General features: G+C 43.8%; 1 protein-coding gene across 16 annotated transcripts in view; it reads left to right on the top strand.

Moving 5' to 3' along the window:
- The window catches only part of AAK1 (AP2 associated kinase 1), a 149,437-nt gene that overhangs the window by 43,004 nt on the left and 86,157 nt on the right, over positions 1-20,276 (top strand). For all 16 annotated transcript variants that reach the window (XM_030201872.1, XM_030201873.1, XM_030201870.1 and 13 more), the window contains 3 exons: positions 1,864-1,972; positions 2,882-3,024; positions 13,633-13,754. In XM_030201872.1, coding sequence (XP_030057732.1) covers positions 1,864-1,972; positions 2,882-3,024; positions 13,633-13,754 — 374 coding nt within the window. The remainder of the gene's footprint in view (positions 1-1,863; positions 1,973-2,881; positions 3,025-13,632; positions 13,755-20,276) is intronic.

Raw genomic sequence — 20,276 nt, 5'->3', positions numbered from 1 at the left:
ACGGTTTTCTAAGAACTAGATCCTACCTTGTCAAGATGTCCAATGAATTTTCAGCCTCCTGGATCCCTGAATGTGGGGGTCCCTCAGGGTTCCTTGATATCACCAATAATATTCAATGCCCCGATTGCTCCACTTGGCAAGAAACTGAAAAAAATGGGTTTAAACCCATTCATATACTCGGACGATGTCACCATCTACATATCTTTCTACAAAGGCATCATAGGGATACTGGATAAGGCCAAAAAAGGACTTGACCTCATGGAAAATTGGGGCACAATTGACAAATTTAAACTGAACCGAGACAAAACCAAACTCCTGGTTTTATCCAGCCAGCACAATCCCACTACTTACCAAAAACCTCATAATAGATCAACAATCTTACACAATCAAAACACAAAATACTAGGAATCATTCTTGACAAACATCTGACCCTTGAAGACTAAGTTGCTGCAATCACGACAAAAAGCTTCAAAACACTATGGAAACTGAGAAGAATATTAGACTATTTCCACAGACAGTCATTCCATCCTATAGTACAGACACTGATATTTTCCCAAGTAGACTACTGTAATGCAGTATATGTAGGCTGCAAAGAAAACCTACCACGATCGTTGCAGACTGTCCAAAGCACAGCAGTGAGATTAATATTCAAAAAGTCAAAATATGATATACAGCAACCTCACTACTCATAATGATACACTGGCTCCCGATCAAGGCCAGGCTATTCAAAACGGGTACAGGCACTTTCATAAGAAAGCATCATGAGCTTCCTCCAGTTCAGAAAAGACCAAAAGACCTACCTCTTCGGGAAATTCTATGAATAAAATATGCATTAATCATTCTGGAACAACAATGCACAATACAACCTCTAACTGTAACATATGTCTTAGTTCATTTCTTAAAAGAAAAGATATCTCCTCAAGAAACCCAATGACTATTCCATATGCACTAATAGTTATCTTGCCAACCACTGTAAAACACAGAATCATACATAGAGGCATATTTTCAAAGCACTTAGCCTTCCAAAGTTCCATAGGTTTCTATGGAACTTTGGAATGCTAAGTGCTTTGAAAATATGCCTCATAGTAACATAGTAGATGACGGCAGAAAAAGACCTGCACAGTCCATCCAGTCTGCCCAACAAGATAAATGTAAGTGAATCAATGTATTTTCTAACAACTGTTAAATGTAAGCCAAATTGAACTGAAACTTGTTTTTAGATAATTGTGAGATACAAGTTTGAATGAATGAATAAATAAATTCTATTAGCTTTTTAAATTAGAAGAATGGAAAATGCTGCATTGATGGTGGTGTTTCCCATTCCCCTGGATTACTAAGTAGAGATCTTTTTGGAAAATCAGAAGGCTGGGATCACTCTTTGTATTTGTTTTTGGTTTTTTTTTTGTAAAGTCTAAAGTAGGCTCAACCCAGTCCTAAGAACACACCCAGCCAGTCAGGTTTTCAGGATATCCACAATGAATGTGCATGAGATAGATTTGCATACAATGGAGGCAGTTCATGCTAAATTATCTCATATATATTCATTGTGGATATCCTGAAAACCTGACTGGCTGGGTGTGTCCCAAAGACTGAGTTGAGAACCCTGGAGCAACTTTGAGGACACTGAAATCCTCCTTTTTATCTACAGCCTTGGCTAGATTGAGTATAACAATAGTGTGAATTTCCTTGATCCCACTGATTAATGGGAGAGTTGTTTCTTCTCTCCCCCCCTCCCTCCCCCACCTTTTGCACCCCATCTCAGCAGAAGTCTAAACTCATTATATTGAACTCGGGCATCATGTTCAGTTCTTGATGACTTATATAGAGATGTGTGGATTTTTTTTTGTTTTTTGTTTCATACAGCGAGATCTGTCTGGACACAAAAACATCGTCGGCTATATTGACTCCAGTATAAACTCCATGAGCAGTGGGGATGTCTGGGAAGTTTTGATCCTAATGGATTTTTGCCGAGGTGAGTGTGCCGATTTTCCTGCCTGACCACCTTCCCTCTCCTACTCTTTGTAATAGGCTTGGGGGTTTCAAAGTCCGGTTTAGTAGGTCTAGGCCTGTGGATTTTGAGTTGTCTGCAATAGTTCCAGCATGATTTTACTAAGGGTGTGCACAGCCAAAAAAAAGTCTGGTTTATAAAACTGAAATTTTTCTGGATTCAGGCATTTTTTTCACATCTTGACCTTTTTTTTTTTTTTAAAGGTGCGCATTGTATGCGTATAAGATCTTTAAAAATGCATGCAATTGATTGTGCATGCATTAATTCATAGGTATATGAACATTTTTAAGCCCGCCCCTCCCCCCAGTGAATTGAATGTATGCTTACAAATGCATACTCCTAGTTTAGTTTTTAGCTATAGGAGACATGACCCAGGAGTGAACTGAAAAAGCATTGTGGATTGAGTACCTGTGAGCTGAATTTGATATAACCACTTATTACAGCTGTTTAAAAGTGGTTTTCTATAAAAATAGATACATTTTTTGTTAAATTTTTGTAAATGTTTTTAACACAATATATATCAATATTATTCAAGTATCAAATTATAACAGAAACAAAAAATATTGGATCATAAACAAAAATAGTCTGGGCTAGAGGCGTGCATGGGGACATAATCTGGTCCCAATCTCCGATCGATTCTTTTCCATCCCCACCATATTGCTACCATTCCCGTAGGTTTCTCACTGTCCCCATCACATGCACACCTCTAGCCTGAAATGTTCATCTCTCTGTTTAAAGTGCCCCTTCCCCGTGCAGAGTTTTGTGGTACCTTAGCTTCACTGTGGTAGAACATTTTGCGTGCTCAACAACACAAGTCTAAGGCATGAGCTGAGCGTGCTTCGCTTATTTTCATTGTATGTGTTCTCCCCGTAGGAGGTCAGGTGGTAAACCTGATGAACCAGCGTCTTCAGACAGGCTTCACAGAGAGTGAGGTCCTACAGATATTCTGCGATACCTGTGAAGCGGTTGCTCGCCTGCACCAGTGGAAGATGCCCATCATCCATAGGGACCTGAAGGTGAGCATGTTCACATAATGCCAGTTTATTGGCCAGTATTTATGGCAAACTTTAATGTTATACATGACTGTCTCCTGCTACTTCCCAGAACAGTTAGAGGTTATATTTCATTTACAGGATACTAGGGGGCTTCCAAAGCTTTCATTAGAGGTGCCCATCTTAATTGGACTCTTTTCTGTCGTTGGCTTTCAAAATGCTTTAGATCTTGTTCTGTATCAACACCATGCTGACCAGAATTCTGTTTCACTGATCATTTTGGCCCTTGCTCAGCTCCTCTTTGCTGCAGGTTATCCAAATGCACAGTTTTGCAAAGGCTCAAGGCATTTTCTAGTCAGGATGGTTCACAGTTGAAGCAATGACACCTGGCCTTGTCACAGAGAGATAAATGGTCAGCAAGGCATATAATCTCATTTCAACCTCAAAAGTCAACTGTTGCGTCAATTGTATCCTGAATTCTGTGGTGTGTTGTCATGCATACACTGGAGAACCACATGCGCCTTCCAGGCAGCTGATGTCGTAGGGCACAGTAAGATTTTTGACACTTTCTGTTCTGGTGGCAAAATTTGCAATAGTGATTTTGTGCTGCTGCTGTTCGCTCTCCTCACGAGTGGCATCTGAGGAAGGATCCAGTTATGTTTGGGAGGATTCAGAGATTTATCAGCTGTCTCCCATTGCCTGCTGAACCTTTCCAGACTCTTTGCAATTCTACTGTCTGTCTGCTTTGAAAGCATTTTGTTGTCAAATTAGCCTTAAATTCTGCTTGTTAGAGAGGCTGATCCTACCACCTAACATTTCTTTATGTGCGCTTAAAGAATGGAACATCTGTGACAGGTTAGGGATTTAATTCCCTTGAGATGCTATGCTTAGGTCATGAGCAGGAAGTGCAGAGAGCAGCTCCTATGCTGTCCTGAGAGAATGTCTAATGCAGTTCTTTTTAAATGTGGATGTGCCCTATTCTGATTACTAGTTGCGTTTCTCCTCCTCCTGCACATTTTGTAATTCTCTGGCCTGTAGAACAGACTTAAGTGGTCTTGCTGTTAGTTCTGAATGTTGGTGTTGGAGCTCCTATTTGTGTATACACATGCACACAGCACCAATTACAGGACCCCTGGGATCACATTAAGGTGAAAATCACAACACTGCTTCAGTCTTCCTGTTAATAAAGAACACATTCAGAACACAGGAGGCTTTGCTGGCTATACAGCCTGTGACTAACTTTGGAAACAAGACAGAAGAACTCGGATCCAAGACACCTCCCATTAGGATACATAAGAACATAAGCAGTTCCATACTGGGAAAGACTGAAGGTCCATCAAGCCCATATCCTGTTTCCAACAGTGACCAATCCTGGCCACAAGTACCTGGCAAGATACCAAAAGAGTGAAGCAGATTTTATATTGGTTATCCTAGAAATAAGCAGTGGATTTTCCCAACTCCTTCTTAATAATGACTTATGGACTCTCTTAGGAAATTATCCAAACCTTTTTTAAACCCTTCTAAAACTAACTGCTTTTATCACATTCTCTGGCAATGAATTCCAGAGTTTAATTACATGTTTTGAGTGAAGAAATATTTCTCTAGTTAGTTTTAAATTTACTGCTTAGTAGCTTCATTGCATGCCCCCTAGTCCTAATATTTTTGGAAAAAGTAAACAAGCGATTCACATCTACCCATTCCACTCCACTCAGTATTTTATAAACCTCTATCTTATATCCCCTCGGCTGTCTCCTCCAAGCTGAAGAGCCCTAGTCATTTTAGCCTTTCCTCATAGGGAAGTTGTCCCATCCCCTTTATCATTTTCATTTCTCTTCTCTGTACCTTTGCTAATTCCGCCGTATCTTTTTTGAGATGCGGTGACCAGAATTGCACACAGTATTTGAGGTGCGGCCACACTATGGAGTGATACAAAGGCATTATAACACACTCTCATTTTTGTTTTCCATTCCTTTTCATAATTGCTATTTGCTTTCTTAGTCGCCACTGCACACGGAGCAGAGGGTTTCAGCGTATCGTCGGTGATGACACCTAGATCTTTTTCCTGGGTGGTGGCTCCTAATGTGGAACCTTGCATCACGTAGATATAGTCTGAGTTCCTGTTTCCCACATGCATCACTTTGCACTTGCTCACATTAAACATCATTCGCTATTTGTATGCCCAGTCTCCTAGTCTCTTAAGATCCGCTTGCAATTTTTCACAATCCCCTTGAGATGTAACAACTTTGAATAGTTTTGTATCATCAGTAAATTTAATTACCTCACTTGTTATAAATGATCTAGAGATGGGAATAAATATATTGAAAAGCAGCTGTCCTAGCACGGACCCCTGGGGAACTCCACTATCTACCCTTTTCCATTGAGAATTTTAACCCTAATCTCTTTTCTTTATTTTTAACTAGTTCTTTATCCACAGTAGGACATTACCTCCTAGCCCATGACTTTCTAATTTTCTCAGGAGTCGTTCACGTTTATTCACCCCTTCAAAGAAATGTAGTAGATTGGTGAGGCGAGATTTCCGTTAACTAAATCCATGTTGGCTTTATCTCATTAATCCATGCTTACGTATATGCTCTTTAATTTTGTTCTTTATAGTAGTCTCCTACCATTTAGCCCAGCACTGACATCGGCCTTTGCAGCTGGTCCTCTAGGTTCATTTGGTTAAAAAAAAAATTCTCATTTCATCATAGTCTCCTTTTTGAAAGTTAAATGCTAACCTATTAGATTTCCTAAGCATGCAACTTTTTTTTGTGACTTCGCATGGCAGCCTTCCATCTCCATTACAATGGCCAGGCATGCCCCTAAGGACTTTTCTGCTGGTCTTGCTCTCTGGTTTCTGCAGGAAAATGTGGATGAAATAAAGGGTCAGATGAGTTATCACAGTTCAGCACCTAGTCATTCCTGACAGCACTCTTGATCTTGACTGACCCAAGGTTCTGGATATCTGATGCTGTTATATCCACTCCCTCTGCTGAGTAGCAAGTTGCAATTCTCCGAGGACAAGCAGGCATCTATATTCTCACAAGTGAGTGATGCCAGTCACATTGTCCGGTCTGGCATTTGCCATAGCTAAAAAGAGAGCTTTGTGGAGCGCAAGCCGTACTCCACCACTCATGTGCAAGTGCCTTCCTGTTGTTGCACGAATGAGGTCTCCTCAGTTTAATACTAAAGCAAAAAATAAAGTAAAAATAACAAAGTAGACAACTCCAAGGGGAGGTGGGAGGGATTGTTAGAATATAAAGCCTGCCGTCCTCACAGAATACCTGCTAGAGGTAAGTATCTTCGCTTTCTCCGAGGACAAGCAGGCTTCTATACTCTCACAAGTGGGGAATCCCCTAGCATCCATGCTCACCAAAAACAACATGTTTCCCCCATGGCCCATGGTGGACAAGATTGCGGGATGCATTGCCAGGCATCAAGGAAGTGTGATTCTGGTGACCGGATTGGCCCAGGCATCCCTGGTATGCAGACTTGATCCATCTGCAAATTGACAGCCATCTGCGACTCCGTAGCCATGGAGGAGCACTCCCTCTTTGATCTTACGGCTTGACTCTTGAGTGGGTGAGATTGAGAAAGGAGGATTACCCGGATTGGGTGATTACTATCATGCTGCAGGTGCGGAAGTGTTCTATTTCAACAGCTTATGCCCGTGTCTGGCAAACGTTTGAGTCCTGGTGCTCAGCAAACGGCCTATCGGCATCCTCGGCTTCAGTGTCTGCCATCCTTGCCTTTTTGCAGGACGAACTCGATAAGACTCTCTCTTTGAGCTCTTTGAAAGTTCAGATGGCGGCTTTGGCCTGTTTTTGGGGACACCTTCAGGGGTCCTTGTTGGCATCCTATCCGGACGTTGTATGATTTCTTCAGGGAGTGAACCATTTGCATCCTCTGCATCTTCTGGTTGTCTTGGCCTAGAATCTCAACCTTGTCTTACGTGTGCTTCAGCGTTCTCCTTTTGAACCTTTGGATCGTTTATCCTTAAAGGATCTTGCGTTGAAGGCGGTGTTTCTGGTGGCTGTCACTTTGATGTGGCGGGTCTTGGGCCTCCAGGCCTTGTCCTACAGAGATCCTTTTCTCCGTTTCGTGGATGGGGAATTTCGGTTCGGACAGTCCCTTCTTTCATGCCAAAGATGGTCTTCTGTTTTCACATGAATCAGCAGCTTTTCCTTCCGGCCTTTCGCTGAGAGTACTATCCCGATGAATACCAGGCGTTGCGTTGCCTGGATGTCAGGCGTATTCTTATCCGTTACCTAGAAGTGATGAATGACTTCGCACCGTCTTTTCATCCTCTTCACAGGTTCCAAGAAAGGGAACATGGCCTCTAAGGCCACAGTAGCCCACTGGCTGTGGGAGGTGATCTCTTCAGCGTACATGTTGTCTGGGAAGACTTTGCATTTACAAATAAGAGCACATTCCACCAGGGTGCAGGCAAATTCAACCGCTGAGTCACGCTTGGTCTCCTTGGAGGAGATCTGCAGATTCTCGACTTGGTCTTTGGTGCATACTTTCGCGAAGCATTATCGCCTGGATGTGGCGGATCATGGAGATGCTGCGTTTGGGGCTTCCATTCTCTTGGCTGGGGTGTCAGTATCCCGCCCTGTGTGAGGACTGCTTTGTTACATTCCACCAGTCTCTGGATTGATCTGTGGGATGCTGTGGAAGGTAAAATTAGTACTTACCTGATAATTTTCTTTCCATTAGTCCCAACAGATCATTCCAGAGGCCCACCCTGTAATATTGTTTGGAAGTTTTTCTATTCTTTTGCATAGTTACAGTTTGTTTGAAGAATTGATAGTTGTGTTGGCTGGACCTGAGTGAATGGGTCTCCTTGTTATGAGCTGCATGTCTTTTTTTTTTTTTTTTCCCCTCCTGCAGTGGCAGGGCTTACTTGAGTGGCTGGAGGCAGGGGATCTTTGGGATCATGAAGTTTTTTTTTTCTCTTTGACACTGTTTCAGTGGTGACAATACTGAGGTGAAGGTGGCTGCACATAACCACATATAGTGAACCTCAGAAGTTCTCTCTATCTCCACCTGCTTGCAGAGGGACATAACTTACAAGTCTCTGGATTGATCTGTTGGAACAAATGGAAAGAAAATTATCAGGTAAGGACTAATTTTACCTTAGTAGTACTTCCCCTTTCACAGCTTTATTCTGAATGTCTTCAATTACATTTGTCTACTAGTCAGATGATTCCTTGAATTGCTGGCTGTGCTCTAAAGCAGAAGTAGGTAATTCCAGTCTTTGAGAGCTCCAGGCAACTCATGTTCTTAGGATATCCACAATAAATCTGCATGAGGCGACCCTCAGGGGGAGGAATGCTGGCTTCGGCCTAACCCCTGGTAAGCCTTTCCTCAGCTGAGAGGTGCCCAGCTCTACCACCGGCTGCCTTTCAGGTGCTGTGGAGGACTTGCAGCTCATCTGCATATCCTTACAGCCTTCTCCGGGGTGACACCCAGGTCCACTCCGATCCACTCAGGGCCTCCGCTCTAGGTGCCCAGCGCTCCCACCAGGTGCTGTGGAGGATTGCAGCCCTTCTGCATTTCCTCACAGCTGTATCCGGGGTGACTCCAGTTCCACCCCGATCTTCCCAGGGCCCTCGCTCCAAGTTCACAGAGTTTCCAGGTGCTTTTTGGCTAGGATCAGGCGACCCTCAGGGGGAGGAATGCTGGCTTCGGCCTAACCCCTGGTAAGCCTTTCCTCAGCTGAGAGGTGCCCAGCTCTACCACCGGCTGCCTTTCAGGTGCTGTGGAGGACTTGAAGCTCATCTGCATATCCTTACAGCCTTTTCTGGGGTGACACCCAGGTCCACTCCAATCCACTCAGGGCCTCCGCTCTAGGTGCCTAACGGCGCGCGGGGCATTTTTCTCTTTACATTTAATCTTCTTCCCAGTTGCTAAAGTACCTCAGTCATTTATGGCCCCTATTCACATTCTCTTCCTAGCCCTGTCCCTTCCTAATCTTTTCCCTCACCCCCTACCTCTCTCCGCTACAGGAACTCACTGCCCATCCATCAACTTCATCACCTCACCTTCTCTCCTACCCTCTTCCTCCCTCTTGGCTTTTAATCTCCGCCTCTTTCTTCTGTCCATTTTGCCTTCCCCATTCCACCTAAATACCTCTCGCCTTCGACGCCTTCGTGGCCACACCTCTCCTACTCTCCTCCGCTCTCTTTTACTCCTTCTCTTACTCTCAGCCGGTGACATCAATCCCAATCCTGGCCCCCCTCACCAACTATTATCCGAACTCTACAGATCTCACAGCGACCTCTCTAACCTCATCTCTATTTCTCTACTCCCCTCCTCTTCTCTGCCCTTCTCTTGCGCCCTATGGAATGCCCGCTCTATCTGTAACAAACTCGCCTATATCCAGGACCTCTTTATCTCGTGTCACCTCCATCTGCTCGCCATAACAGAAACCTGGCTCTGCCCTGATGACTCTGCTTCAGTCGCAGCCCTGTGCCATGGCGGTTATCTATTTTCACATACTCCTCGCCCTGCTGGCCGTGGGGGCGGTGTTGGACTACTTCTCTCTCCCTCCTCCAGATTTCAACCCCTTCTTCCACCTCAATCTCACTGTTTTTCCTCCTTTGAAGTCCACTCTATCCGCCTTTTCTCTCCTCTGCCTCTTCGAATAGCAGTCATTTATCGTCCCCCTGATAAGTCCCTTTCATCCTTTCTCAGTGACTTTGACGCCTGGCTTGCCTTCTTCCATGATCCTTCCTCCCCCTCTCTCATCCTTGGTGACTTTAATATTCCTGCTAATGATCCTTCCAACTCTTATATTTCCAAGTTACTCGCTTTAACATCCTCCTTTAATCTCCAACTATGCTCCACCTCCCCCACTCATCAAAATGGTCACTGTCTTGATCTCATCTTCTCCTCCAACTGTTCACCCTCTAGTTTCCTTGCCTCTGATCTTCCCTCCTCTGATCACCATCTTATAACTTTCACACTTAAATCTCCTCCCTCCCAGTCCCATCCTATCTTATCTAATTTATCTAGGAATCTTCACGATATTGACCCTTAATCTCTATCCTCCCATGTTTCAAACCTCCTCTCTACTGTGGCACCATCCACGTCTGTCAACGAAGCTGTTTCTTCTTACAACAATACTCTATCCTCTGCCTTAGACACTCTTGCACCTTTGATGACCCGCCCTGTAAGGCGTACAAAACCCCAACCTTGGCTGACTTCTAATATCCGCTACCTAAGTTCCTGTACCCGCTCCGCCGAATGCCTCTGGCAGAAATCTTGGGCCCTTGCTGATTTCTTACACTTTAAGTTCATGCTGACCTCCTTCCAATCTGCTCTTTTACGTGCCAAACAGGATTATTATATCCAACTGACCAACTCTCTTGGCTCTAATCCTCGACTTCTCTTCACCACATTGAACTCTCTCCTCAAGGTGCCCCCTCCCCCAACTCCCCCTTCATTATCTCCTCAGACTCTTGCTGAATTCTTTCACAACAAGGTTCAAAAGATAAACCTTGCTTTCTCTACCTCACCACCTCTCCCTCCACTAGTCCGTTCCCCTCTCTCTCCTTTCCCTCATTCCCTTTCCTCCTTTCCTGAAATTACTATTGAGGAAACTACACTTCTCCTTTCTTCCTCAAAATGTACCACCTGTTCCTCTGATCCCATTCCCACCCACCTTCTTAATGCCATCTCTCCTGCTCTTATTCCTTTTATCTTTCACATTCTCAACCTCTCACTTTCCACTGCGACTGTCCCTGCTGCCTTTAAACATGCTGTGGTCACACCTCTCCTTAAGCCTTCACTCGACCCTACTTGTCCCTCTAATTACCGACCCATCTCCCTCCTTCCTTTTCTCTCCAAATTACTTGAGCGTGCTGTTCACCGCCGCTGCCTTGAGTTTCTCTCCTCACATGCTATTCTTGACCCACTACAATCTGGTTTTCGCCCTCTCCACTCAACCGAAACTGTGCTTACTAAAGTCTCCAATGACCTATTACTGGCTAAATCCAGAGGTCAATATTCCATCCTCATTCTTCTTGATCTTTCCGCTGCTTTTGACACTGTCGATCACAGCATACGTCTCGATACCCTGTCCTCACTTGGATTCCAAGGCTCTGTCCTTTCCTGGTTCTCTTCCTACCTCTCCCTCCGCACCTTTAGTGTTCACTCTGGTGGATCCTCTTCTACTTCTATCCCTCTGCCTGTCGGCGTACCTCAGGGTTCTGTTCTTGGTCCCCTCCTCTTTTCTATCTACACTTCTTCCCTTGGTTCATTAATCTCATCCTATGGCTTTTCCTACCTTCTCTATGCTGATGACTCCCAAATCTACCTTTCTACCCCTGATATTTCACCTTGCATCCAAACCAAAGTTTCAGCGTGCTTGTCTGACATTGCTGTCTGGATGTCTCAACGCCACCTGAAATTAAACATGACCAAAACCGAGCTTCTCATTTTTCCCCCCAAACCCACCTCCCCGCTCCCCCCGTTTTCTATTTCTGTTGATGGCTCTCTCATTCTCCCTGTCTCCTCAGCTCGAAACCTTGGGGTCATCTTTGACTCTTCTCTCTCCTTCTCTGCTCATATCCAGCAGATTGCCAAGACCTGTCGTTTCTTTCTTTACAACATCCGTAAAATCCGCCCCTTTCTTTCCGAGCACTCTACCAAAACCCTCATGCACACCCTTGTCACCTCTCGTTTAGACTACTGCAATCTGCTTCTTGCTGGCCTCCCACTTAGTCACCTCTCCCCTCTCCAGTCGGTTCAAAACTCTGCTGCCCGTCTCATCTTCCGCCAGGGTCGCTTTACTCATACTACCCCTCTCCTCAAGACCCTTCACTGGCTCCCTATCCGTTTTCGCATCCTGTTCAAACTTCTTCTACTAACCTATAAATGTACTCACTCTGCTGCTCCCCAGTATCTCTCCATACTCGTCCTTCCCTACACCCCTTCCTGTGCACTCCGCTCCATGGATAAATCCTTCTTATCTGTTCCCTTCTCCACTACTGCCAACTCCAGACTTCGCACCTTCTGTCTCGCTGCACCCTACGCCTGGAATAAACTTCCTGAACCCCTGCGTCTTGCCCCATCCTTGGCCACCTTTAAATCTAGACTGAAAGCCCACCTCTTTAACATTGCTTTTGACTCGTAACCACTTGTAACCACTCGCCTCCACCTACCCTCCTCTCTTCCTTCCCGTTCACATTAATTGATTTGATTTGCTTACTTTATTTATTTTTTGTCTATTAGATTGTAAGCTCTTTGAGCAGGGACTGTCTTTCTTCTATGTTTGTGCAGCGCTGCATACGCCTTGTAACGCTATAGAAATGCTAAATAGTAGTAGTAGTAGTAATGAGAGAGATTTGTATGCACTGCCTCCTTGGTATGCAGATTTATCTTGTGCTTTTTCATTGTGGGTATCCTGAAAATCTGACTTGTCTGGGGCTCTAGAGGATCATAATTCCCTACCCCTGCTCTGAACTGATGTTATGGTAAACTCTAAAATGCAACTTAAAATATCCAACCTCGGTCCTCAAGGGCCGCAATCTAGTTGGGTTTTTAGGATTTCCTTAATGAATATGCTTGAGATCTATTTGCATGCACTGCCTCCATTGTATGCAAATAGATCTCATGGATACCGACTTGGCGAGGGCCGAGGTTGGACATCCCTGAACTATACTCTAAAACAAGCTTTTATATGAAACTCTTAATGGACTTTAAAGGCAAAACTGATTTTGCTAAATAAGCGGATTCAACCCCAAGTCTGAATGCAATTTCCCAACAGGTAAAATACTCCCCAGTGAAATTTTCTTCTCTCAGTAGGTCCCTCTCGCAGCACTTTTCCTGTATTATCAGTGGATATTCAGCGGCACTATCCAAATAACTTCCATTACATATTGTTGCAGACCACTTTGACACTATCCGAACAATGCTGGGGTGGTTCATGGTTGGATCTGGGATTTTGCTAACCAGATAACTATCCAGATAAAGTTAAGACAGTAAAAATGCTGAATATCCAAATTTTATTCAACCGTGGTGACTGCTATTTAATAATGCTGACCACCCTGGTTGAAAACTGATCCACATATTCTTTCTGTGTGTCCTTAGGATATGAAATTTTCTCTTTTTATGTATGGCAGGATCCAGGCCATTTCCTTGCTGTTAGGATGCAGAATTAGGATGGAATTGTCTTCCAGGTCAAGTGTGCAGAGGTGCTTTGCTTCTCCCCAAGCCTCCCTCTCAAGTTCTTTGCTTTTTAAATAATGTTATGGGGAATAACGGAGCAGAAAGGCAGTCTGACATACATAATGCGTTTTCACCTTTTGTCCTTACTGTGGACAATTGGCTTATTCAATCCTGAGACCTCCAGAGTTGGGGTAGATGATAGAATATCTCTTGGGTTTGGTGGAAACGGAATATGGTATTTTGGGCCATGTACACAGGCCCAGTCCTTGAGGTTTTAAGCTCAAGAGGCAAGTTACCCATATGAGATGAGGGCCTCTTCCTCAGTCATTGATCCAGCTCATGGTGGAGTAAGTTAGACAATTGAGAATGGGGTCGAGATGAAGCAAAATACAGGAAGTGACTTCCTCACTTGGCCTGTTCTGTGTGTGTTATAGATGTGTGCTCATTTTTTTTTCCTAGGTGGAAAATATCCTGTTACATGACCGAGGACATTACGTGTTGTGTGACTTTGGAAGTGCTACCAACAAGTTCCAAAATCCACAGACAGAAGGCGTGAACGCAGTAGAGGAAGAAATTAAGAAGTAAGTCGGCCGTTAAGAAGATTGCAAAGGTTCACTTCTTGCAACATGTACAGCAATAAGCATTTAAAGGAATTACATTTATCTGTGCATTGTACCCTAATGCTTTCTGCAAGGTCTGTGCTCTGCTTACAAAGCAGCAAACGAATGGGCAGGTTGCCAGTGGTCTGCCTTGGCTTCCTTCGCATTTTTCTTGGTTAAAAAAAAAAAGGGGGGGGGGAAGATGTTTGGGTCCATTTATTTCATTGGTCTCAAAGGGGTTGTGTTTGTTTCTGACTGCTGACCAGCGTTATCTGAGATTGCAGTTGGGGAGAGGAGGTTCTGCTTCTTAAAGCATAAATATAACTAGACAACTTCCTCACTCCTGTCCCACCATGATCCGAATCAGTTCCTGGCTCAACTTTGAGCGCTTGCGTGGTGTATGGAGTTGCCGGCTGATCCAAGGTAAACCCTGTTGGGTGGATCCATTTCTGGGTTTTTTTTTTTTTTTTTTTTCCTGATGCTTCAGTGCCCTAAAATTTTTTTTATAAAAACAAAACAAGAAATGAAAAAGCCTGCAAGAAACTAAACATTGCCCAACAAGATAAAATCATTTCACATGGTATTAAACAAATTGACTTTTTTTTTTTTGTGCCTGCACATCCCTAATTAATTAATTAATTAATTAGGATTTATTTACCGCCTTTTTCAAGGAATTCACTCAAGGCGGTGTACAGTAAGAATAAATCAAACGTGAGCAATAGGCAATTACAGCAGTAAAAATATTCAAATAACAATACAAATTAAGGCATAGTATACTACTTACAATGTCAACACAAAATGTAATAGAACATTTTAATTGACAGTGTGTAGGGTATAAGCAAAGATGAAACATATAGATAGGTAAGAGAGTAAAACGAGTTGGGAAATATGGTGACTAACGAAAAGTGCACATGAGGTCAGAGAGATGGTTAAATATTATCTCAGGTAGGGTAGGAATGGATAAACATGTCCTGCTGCAGTATGTGCAGCCCTTGTCATTCTTTGTGTGTGAGTGAGACTAACAAGTTAGTTACTTCTTCCATTAAAGGCCCGGTTGAAGAGCCAAGCTTTCACCTCCTTCCTGAAGTACAGATAGTCTTGTGTTAAGCGGAGCCTTTCAGGCAGTGCATTCCAGAGTGTGGGGACTACTCTGGAGAAGGCTCGCTTGCGAGTATCACATCATGTAATGTCTTTTGGAGAGAGTGTAGTTAGTGATAGTCCTTGAGAGGACCTTCTCAATGTAAGGAGAGAGGCAGTGTAGCTGTCGCAAATAGTAGCAGCAGCTCTTGAAGGTTGCTTGGATTTGGGGAATCAGAGTAAGTGTTGAATCTAACTGTATTCCAAGGTTGCTGACTTGTGATTTGAGGGGGATTTCATACTTCCCAAAAGGGATTTTGATGTCAGGTATGTATCTACTTGTGTTAGGGACCTAGAGAAGCTCGGTTTTACTTGGGTTCAGGCAAAGTTTGTTGTGTTTAGCCCATTCTTGAATTCATGTTAGGTAATCAGTTTATTCAAGGCTGTAGGTAGGTCAGGTTCAATGGGTATGAGTAGCTGCACATCATCCTCATAGATGAGTGTCCATTGACCGCATCAGCTCATTTAGTGGCTTGAGGTAGATATTGAACAGAATAGGTGACAGTATCGATCCTTGTGGTATCCCACAGGTACCACAAGATGGTTAAGAAAATAACCATCTCTAGGTAGCTGATTTGCTCCCTAAAAGGCCCAAAATGATAAAGGTCGGTGCCTAGTTAAGAGAGGGAAGTTTAATTAAGGAAATCCTGAACACAAAGTACGAGTCTAAAGCTTTACATTTTTAGAACTGATTAATTCATAATAAATAGTGCTTCTCAAAACCTTAAAAACACCAAGGGGATAATTTTATAAAGTATGTTTTGCACAAAGAAAATAGCTGGTATAAAATTTCATGGTTGAAGGCACATGAACAAATCCGTGTCGGTAGCATGCTGAAAGCTCATTTTATTTAGACCAGTGAGAGGCGTATTGAGAGAGCTGGGTTGGGAGGCTCTCAATTCCCCCTATATTTTAAAAAAGGTTTTGCAGAACACAGAGCCTTCTGTAAAATACTTAGAAGGGTGGCCTGGCAAAAATACGGGTATTGGCAGCATGTGAAGAGGGAGCTGTAATTAAAAAAAAAAAAAAAGAAAAAAATAGGGTATCCTGAGCTCTTTTGGGTTCCTGTATACAACAGCAGTGCAGATGGTGGTCCACATGTCACTGCTCTCTCTTTAAACGAGCTAGTGATGAGATTGACCATTTAACCCTACTCTCTGTTTTCTATCTTTTAACCATTTTTTAATCCACAATAGAACACTACCTCCTATCCCATGATTCTCCAATTTCCTCTGGAGTCTTTCATGAAATACTTTATCAAATGCCTTTTGAAAATCCAGATACACAGTATCGACTGGCTCACCTTTATCCACATGTTTGTTCACCCTTTCAAAGAAATATAATAGATTGGTGAGGCAAGATTTCCCTTGACTAAATTCATATTGGCTTTGTCTCATTAATCCATGCTTTTGAATATGCTAAGTAATTTTGTTCTTTAGTCTCTACCATTTTGCCTGCTACTGACGTCAGGCTCACCGGTCCATAATTTCCTGGATCACCTATGAAACCTTTTTTTTTTTTAAATCGGCATTACATTGGCCACCATCCAATCTTCTGGTACTATGCTTGATTTTAAAGATAAATTACATATTACTAACAATAGTTTTGGAAGTTCATTTTTCAGTTCTATCAGTACTATGGGGTGAATTACATAAGTACATAAGTACATAAGTATTGCCATACTGGGAAAGACCAAAGGTCCAACAAGCCCAGCATCCTGTTTCCAACAGTGGCCAATCCAGGTCACAAATACCTGGCAAGATCCCAAAAAAGTACAAAAACATTTTATACTGCTTATCCCAGAAATAGTGGATTTTCCCCAAGTCCATTTAGGAAGCCGTCCAAACCTTTTTAAAACTCCACTAAATTAACCGCCTTTACCACATTCTCTGGCAACGAATTCCAGAGTTTAATTACACGTTGAGTGAAGAAAAATGTTCTCAGATTCGTTTTAAATTTACTATATTGTAGCTTCATTGCATGCCCCCTTGTCCTAGTATTTCTGGAAAGCATAAACAGACGCTTCACATCTACCCGTTCAACTCCACTCTTTAATTTGTCAAATTGCCCAATTACATCGTCCAGGTTTATAGAGATTTCATTCAGTTTCTCTGACTCGTCAGCTTTGAACATGTTTTTTGGCACCGGTATCTCTCCCAAATCTTCCTCGGTGAAGACCGAAGCAAATAATTCATTTAATCTCTCCGCTATGGCTTTGTCTTCCCTGAGTGCCCATTTTACTCCTCAGTCAACTAGCGATCCAACTGATTCTATTACCAGCTTCTTGCTTTTAATATACCTAAAAAAAAATTTTACTATATGTTTTTGCCTGCAACGCAATCTTTTTTTCCAAAGTCCCTCTTAGCCTTCCTTATCAGCACTTTGCGTTTGACTTGTCATTCCTTTTACCGTTTCTTATTATTTTCAGTCAGATCTTCTATTTGCTGAAGGATTTTCTTTTAGCTCTAATAGCCTCCTTCACCTCACTTTTTAACCATGGTGGCTGTTGTTTTGGCCTTCCATCCTCCTTTTTTTAATACGCGGAATATATTTGGCCTGAGCTTCCAGGATGATATTTTTGAACAGCATCCACGCCTGATGTAAATTTTTGACCTTCACAGGTGCTCCTCTAAGTTTTTTGTCCCCCCCCCCCCCCCCCCACACACACCATTCTTCTCATTTTATCATAGTTTCCTTTTGAAAGTTAAATGCTAACATATTGGATTTCCTGTGTGTATTTACTCCAAAGCCGATACCACTTCAAGGTGGCCAAACAGGTAGAAAAGGCAACGGTAAAAGCCAGAAGGATGCTTGGGTGCATAAGGAGAGGGATGACCAGCAGGAAAAAAGAGGTGCTAGTGCCCTTGTATAAGTTTTTTTTTGTTACATTTGTACCCCGCGCTTTCCCACTCATGGCAGGCTCAATGCAGCTTACATGGGGGCAATGGAGGTCTCTGGTGAGGCCCCATTTAGAGTACTGCGTGCAATTCTGGAGACCGCACCTACAGAAAGATATAAATCGAATGGAGTCGGTCCAGATTGCGGCTGCTAAATTGCTAAGCAGTCTCTGTCTTTAAAACATATAGGGACAGGCTCATGAACCTTAACATGTATATGCTGGAACAGAGACGGAAGAGAGGGGATATGATAGAGATGTTTAAATATCTCAGTGTCATTAATGTACAGGAGGTGAGCCTTTTTCCAGTGAAAGAAACCTCTGGAATGAGAGGGCATAGGATGAAGTTAAGAGGAAATAGGCTCAGGAGGAATCTAAGAAAATACTCTTTCATGGAAAGGCTGGTGGATGTGTGGAATGGTCTCCCAGTGGAGGTCGTGGAGACTCTGTCAGAATTTAAGAAAGCTTGGGACAGGCATGTGGGATCCCTTAGGAAAAGGAGGTGTTACTGCTTACTGAGAAAGGGCAAACTGGATGGGCCAGTTGCCCTTGTCTGCCATCATATTTCTGTGTTTCAGTTTAACAACTTTGAATGGTTTTGTATCTGCATGTAATTTAAGGAGGACCTTGGGAAGATAGAAGTTTGGGCATCTAAATGGCAGATGACATTTACATAAGAATAGCCATATTGGGTCAAACCAGTTGTCCATCTAGTCCTGTATCGCGGCACCTGGAATAGACTTCTTGGACCTATATGTCTAGCTCCATCTCTACCTGTTTTCAAATGTATGCTGAAAACCCACCTTTTCACTGCTGCTTTTGGCTCCTAGCCACAATTGCCCTCCCCTTGTCCCTTCCTCCCTTCTCACCCATTACTTCCCTCACCTGTAACTGTCTTGTCTGTCTGTATTATTTAGATTGTAAGCTCTTTTGAGCAGGGACTGTCTCTTTGTGTCAGGTGTTCAGCGCTGCGTGCATCTGGTAGCGCTATACAAATGCTAATAATAATAATATGCTGTTTGGGTTATTCTTCCCAATGTGTAGCTACATGATACTAGTTCTACATTAAGGGCCCTATTTACTAAGCCGTACTAAGAGTTTTAAGCATGCTTTAGTCGAGTCGCCCATATGTTCCTATGGGCAACTTATCGTTTAGTAAGTGCTAATCAGCACTAGCTAAAAACTCTTAACATGCCCTTAGTGCTGCTTAGTAAACAGGGCCCTAAGAGTTATTTGATGAAACACCTCGCACCCACCTGGGGTTAATCCTTCGGCCACCTGGAGGGTCTGTCCCCAACACTGCTCAGGCCTGCCTACACATGGACATGTGCTCTGTACTAGCACCCTTCTCATAGGCGTAGTTTGACTGTTTCATTTGGGGGGGGCAAAAAATGGGCGGAGCATATTAGCATATCATTTGCATATATACATATGCAAATGAATATGCTAATATGGAGGAAGGAAATGAAATTTACAGGCAAAATATCACAGATGCACATTTCAAAAAGCTGACATTTCAATTAATAAATTATGAATAAAATAAACTTTTATTTACCTTTGTTGTCTGATCATGTAGTTTTTCTATTCGCTTTGATCCCAGTGTCTTCTGTTTTATGCAGTGTCTTCTTTCCAGTAGGCTTCCCTCTGCTCCCCACCCTCCCAGTCCCATCCATCTCTTGCTCCTTCCCTCTGCTCCCCACCCCTCCCAGTCCCATCCATCTTCTGTTCCTTCCCTCTGCTCACCATCCCTCCGTCCCATCCATCTCTTGCTCCTTCCCTCTGCTGTGCCTGACCTCTCCAAATCCCATCCATCTCCTGGTCCATCCCTCTGCTCCCCACCCCTCGCAGTCCCATCCATCTCTTGCTCCTTCCCTCTGCTCCCCACCCCTCCCAGTCCCAACCATCTCTTGCTCCTTCCCGCTGCTCCCCACCCCTCCCAGTCCCATCCATCTCCTGCTCCTTCCCTCTGCTCACCTCCTTTCCCAGTCCAATCCAATTCCTGGTCCTTCCCTCTGCTCCCCACCCACCCCTCCCAGTCCCATCCATCTCTTGCTCCTTCCCACCCCTCCCAGTCCCATCCATCTCCTGCTCCTTCCCACTGCTTCCCACCCTCCCAGTCCCATCCATCTCCTGCTCCTTCCCACCCTCCCAGTCCCATCCATCTCCTGCTCCTTCCCACTGCTTCCCACCCTCCCAGTCCCATCCATCTCCTGCTCCTTCCCACCCTCCCAGTCCCATCCATCTCCTGCTCCTTCCCACTGCTTCCCACCCTCCCAGTCCCATCCATCTCCTGCTCCTTCCCACCCTCCCAGTCCCATCCATCTCCTGCTCCTTCCCACTGCTTCCCACCCTCCCAGTCTCATCCATCTCCTGCTCCTTCCCACCCTCCCAGTCCCATCCATCTCTTGCTCCTTCCCTCTGCTCCCCACCCCCCCCCCCCGCTAGGTCCAAGATGGTGACTCCGTTTACCC

The sequence above is a fragment of the Microcaecilia unicolor genome, chromosome 4 (assembly GCF_901765095.1).
Source record: "Microcaecilia unicolor chromosome 4, aMicUni1.1, whole genome shotgun sequence".
NCBI lineage: Eukaryota > Metazoa > Chordata > Amphibia > Gymnophiona > Siphonopidae > Microcaecilia > Microcaecilia unicolor.
The sequence above is the reverse complement of the archived record's forward strand: the minus strand, read 5'-3'. Positions and strand labels throughout refer to the sequence as shown.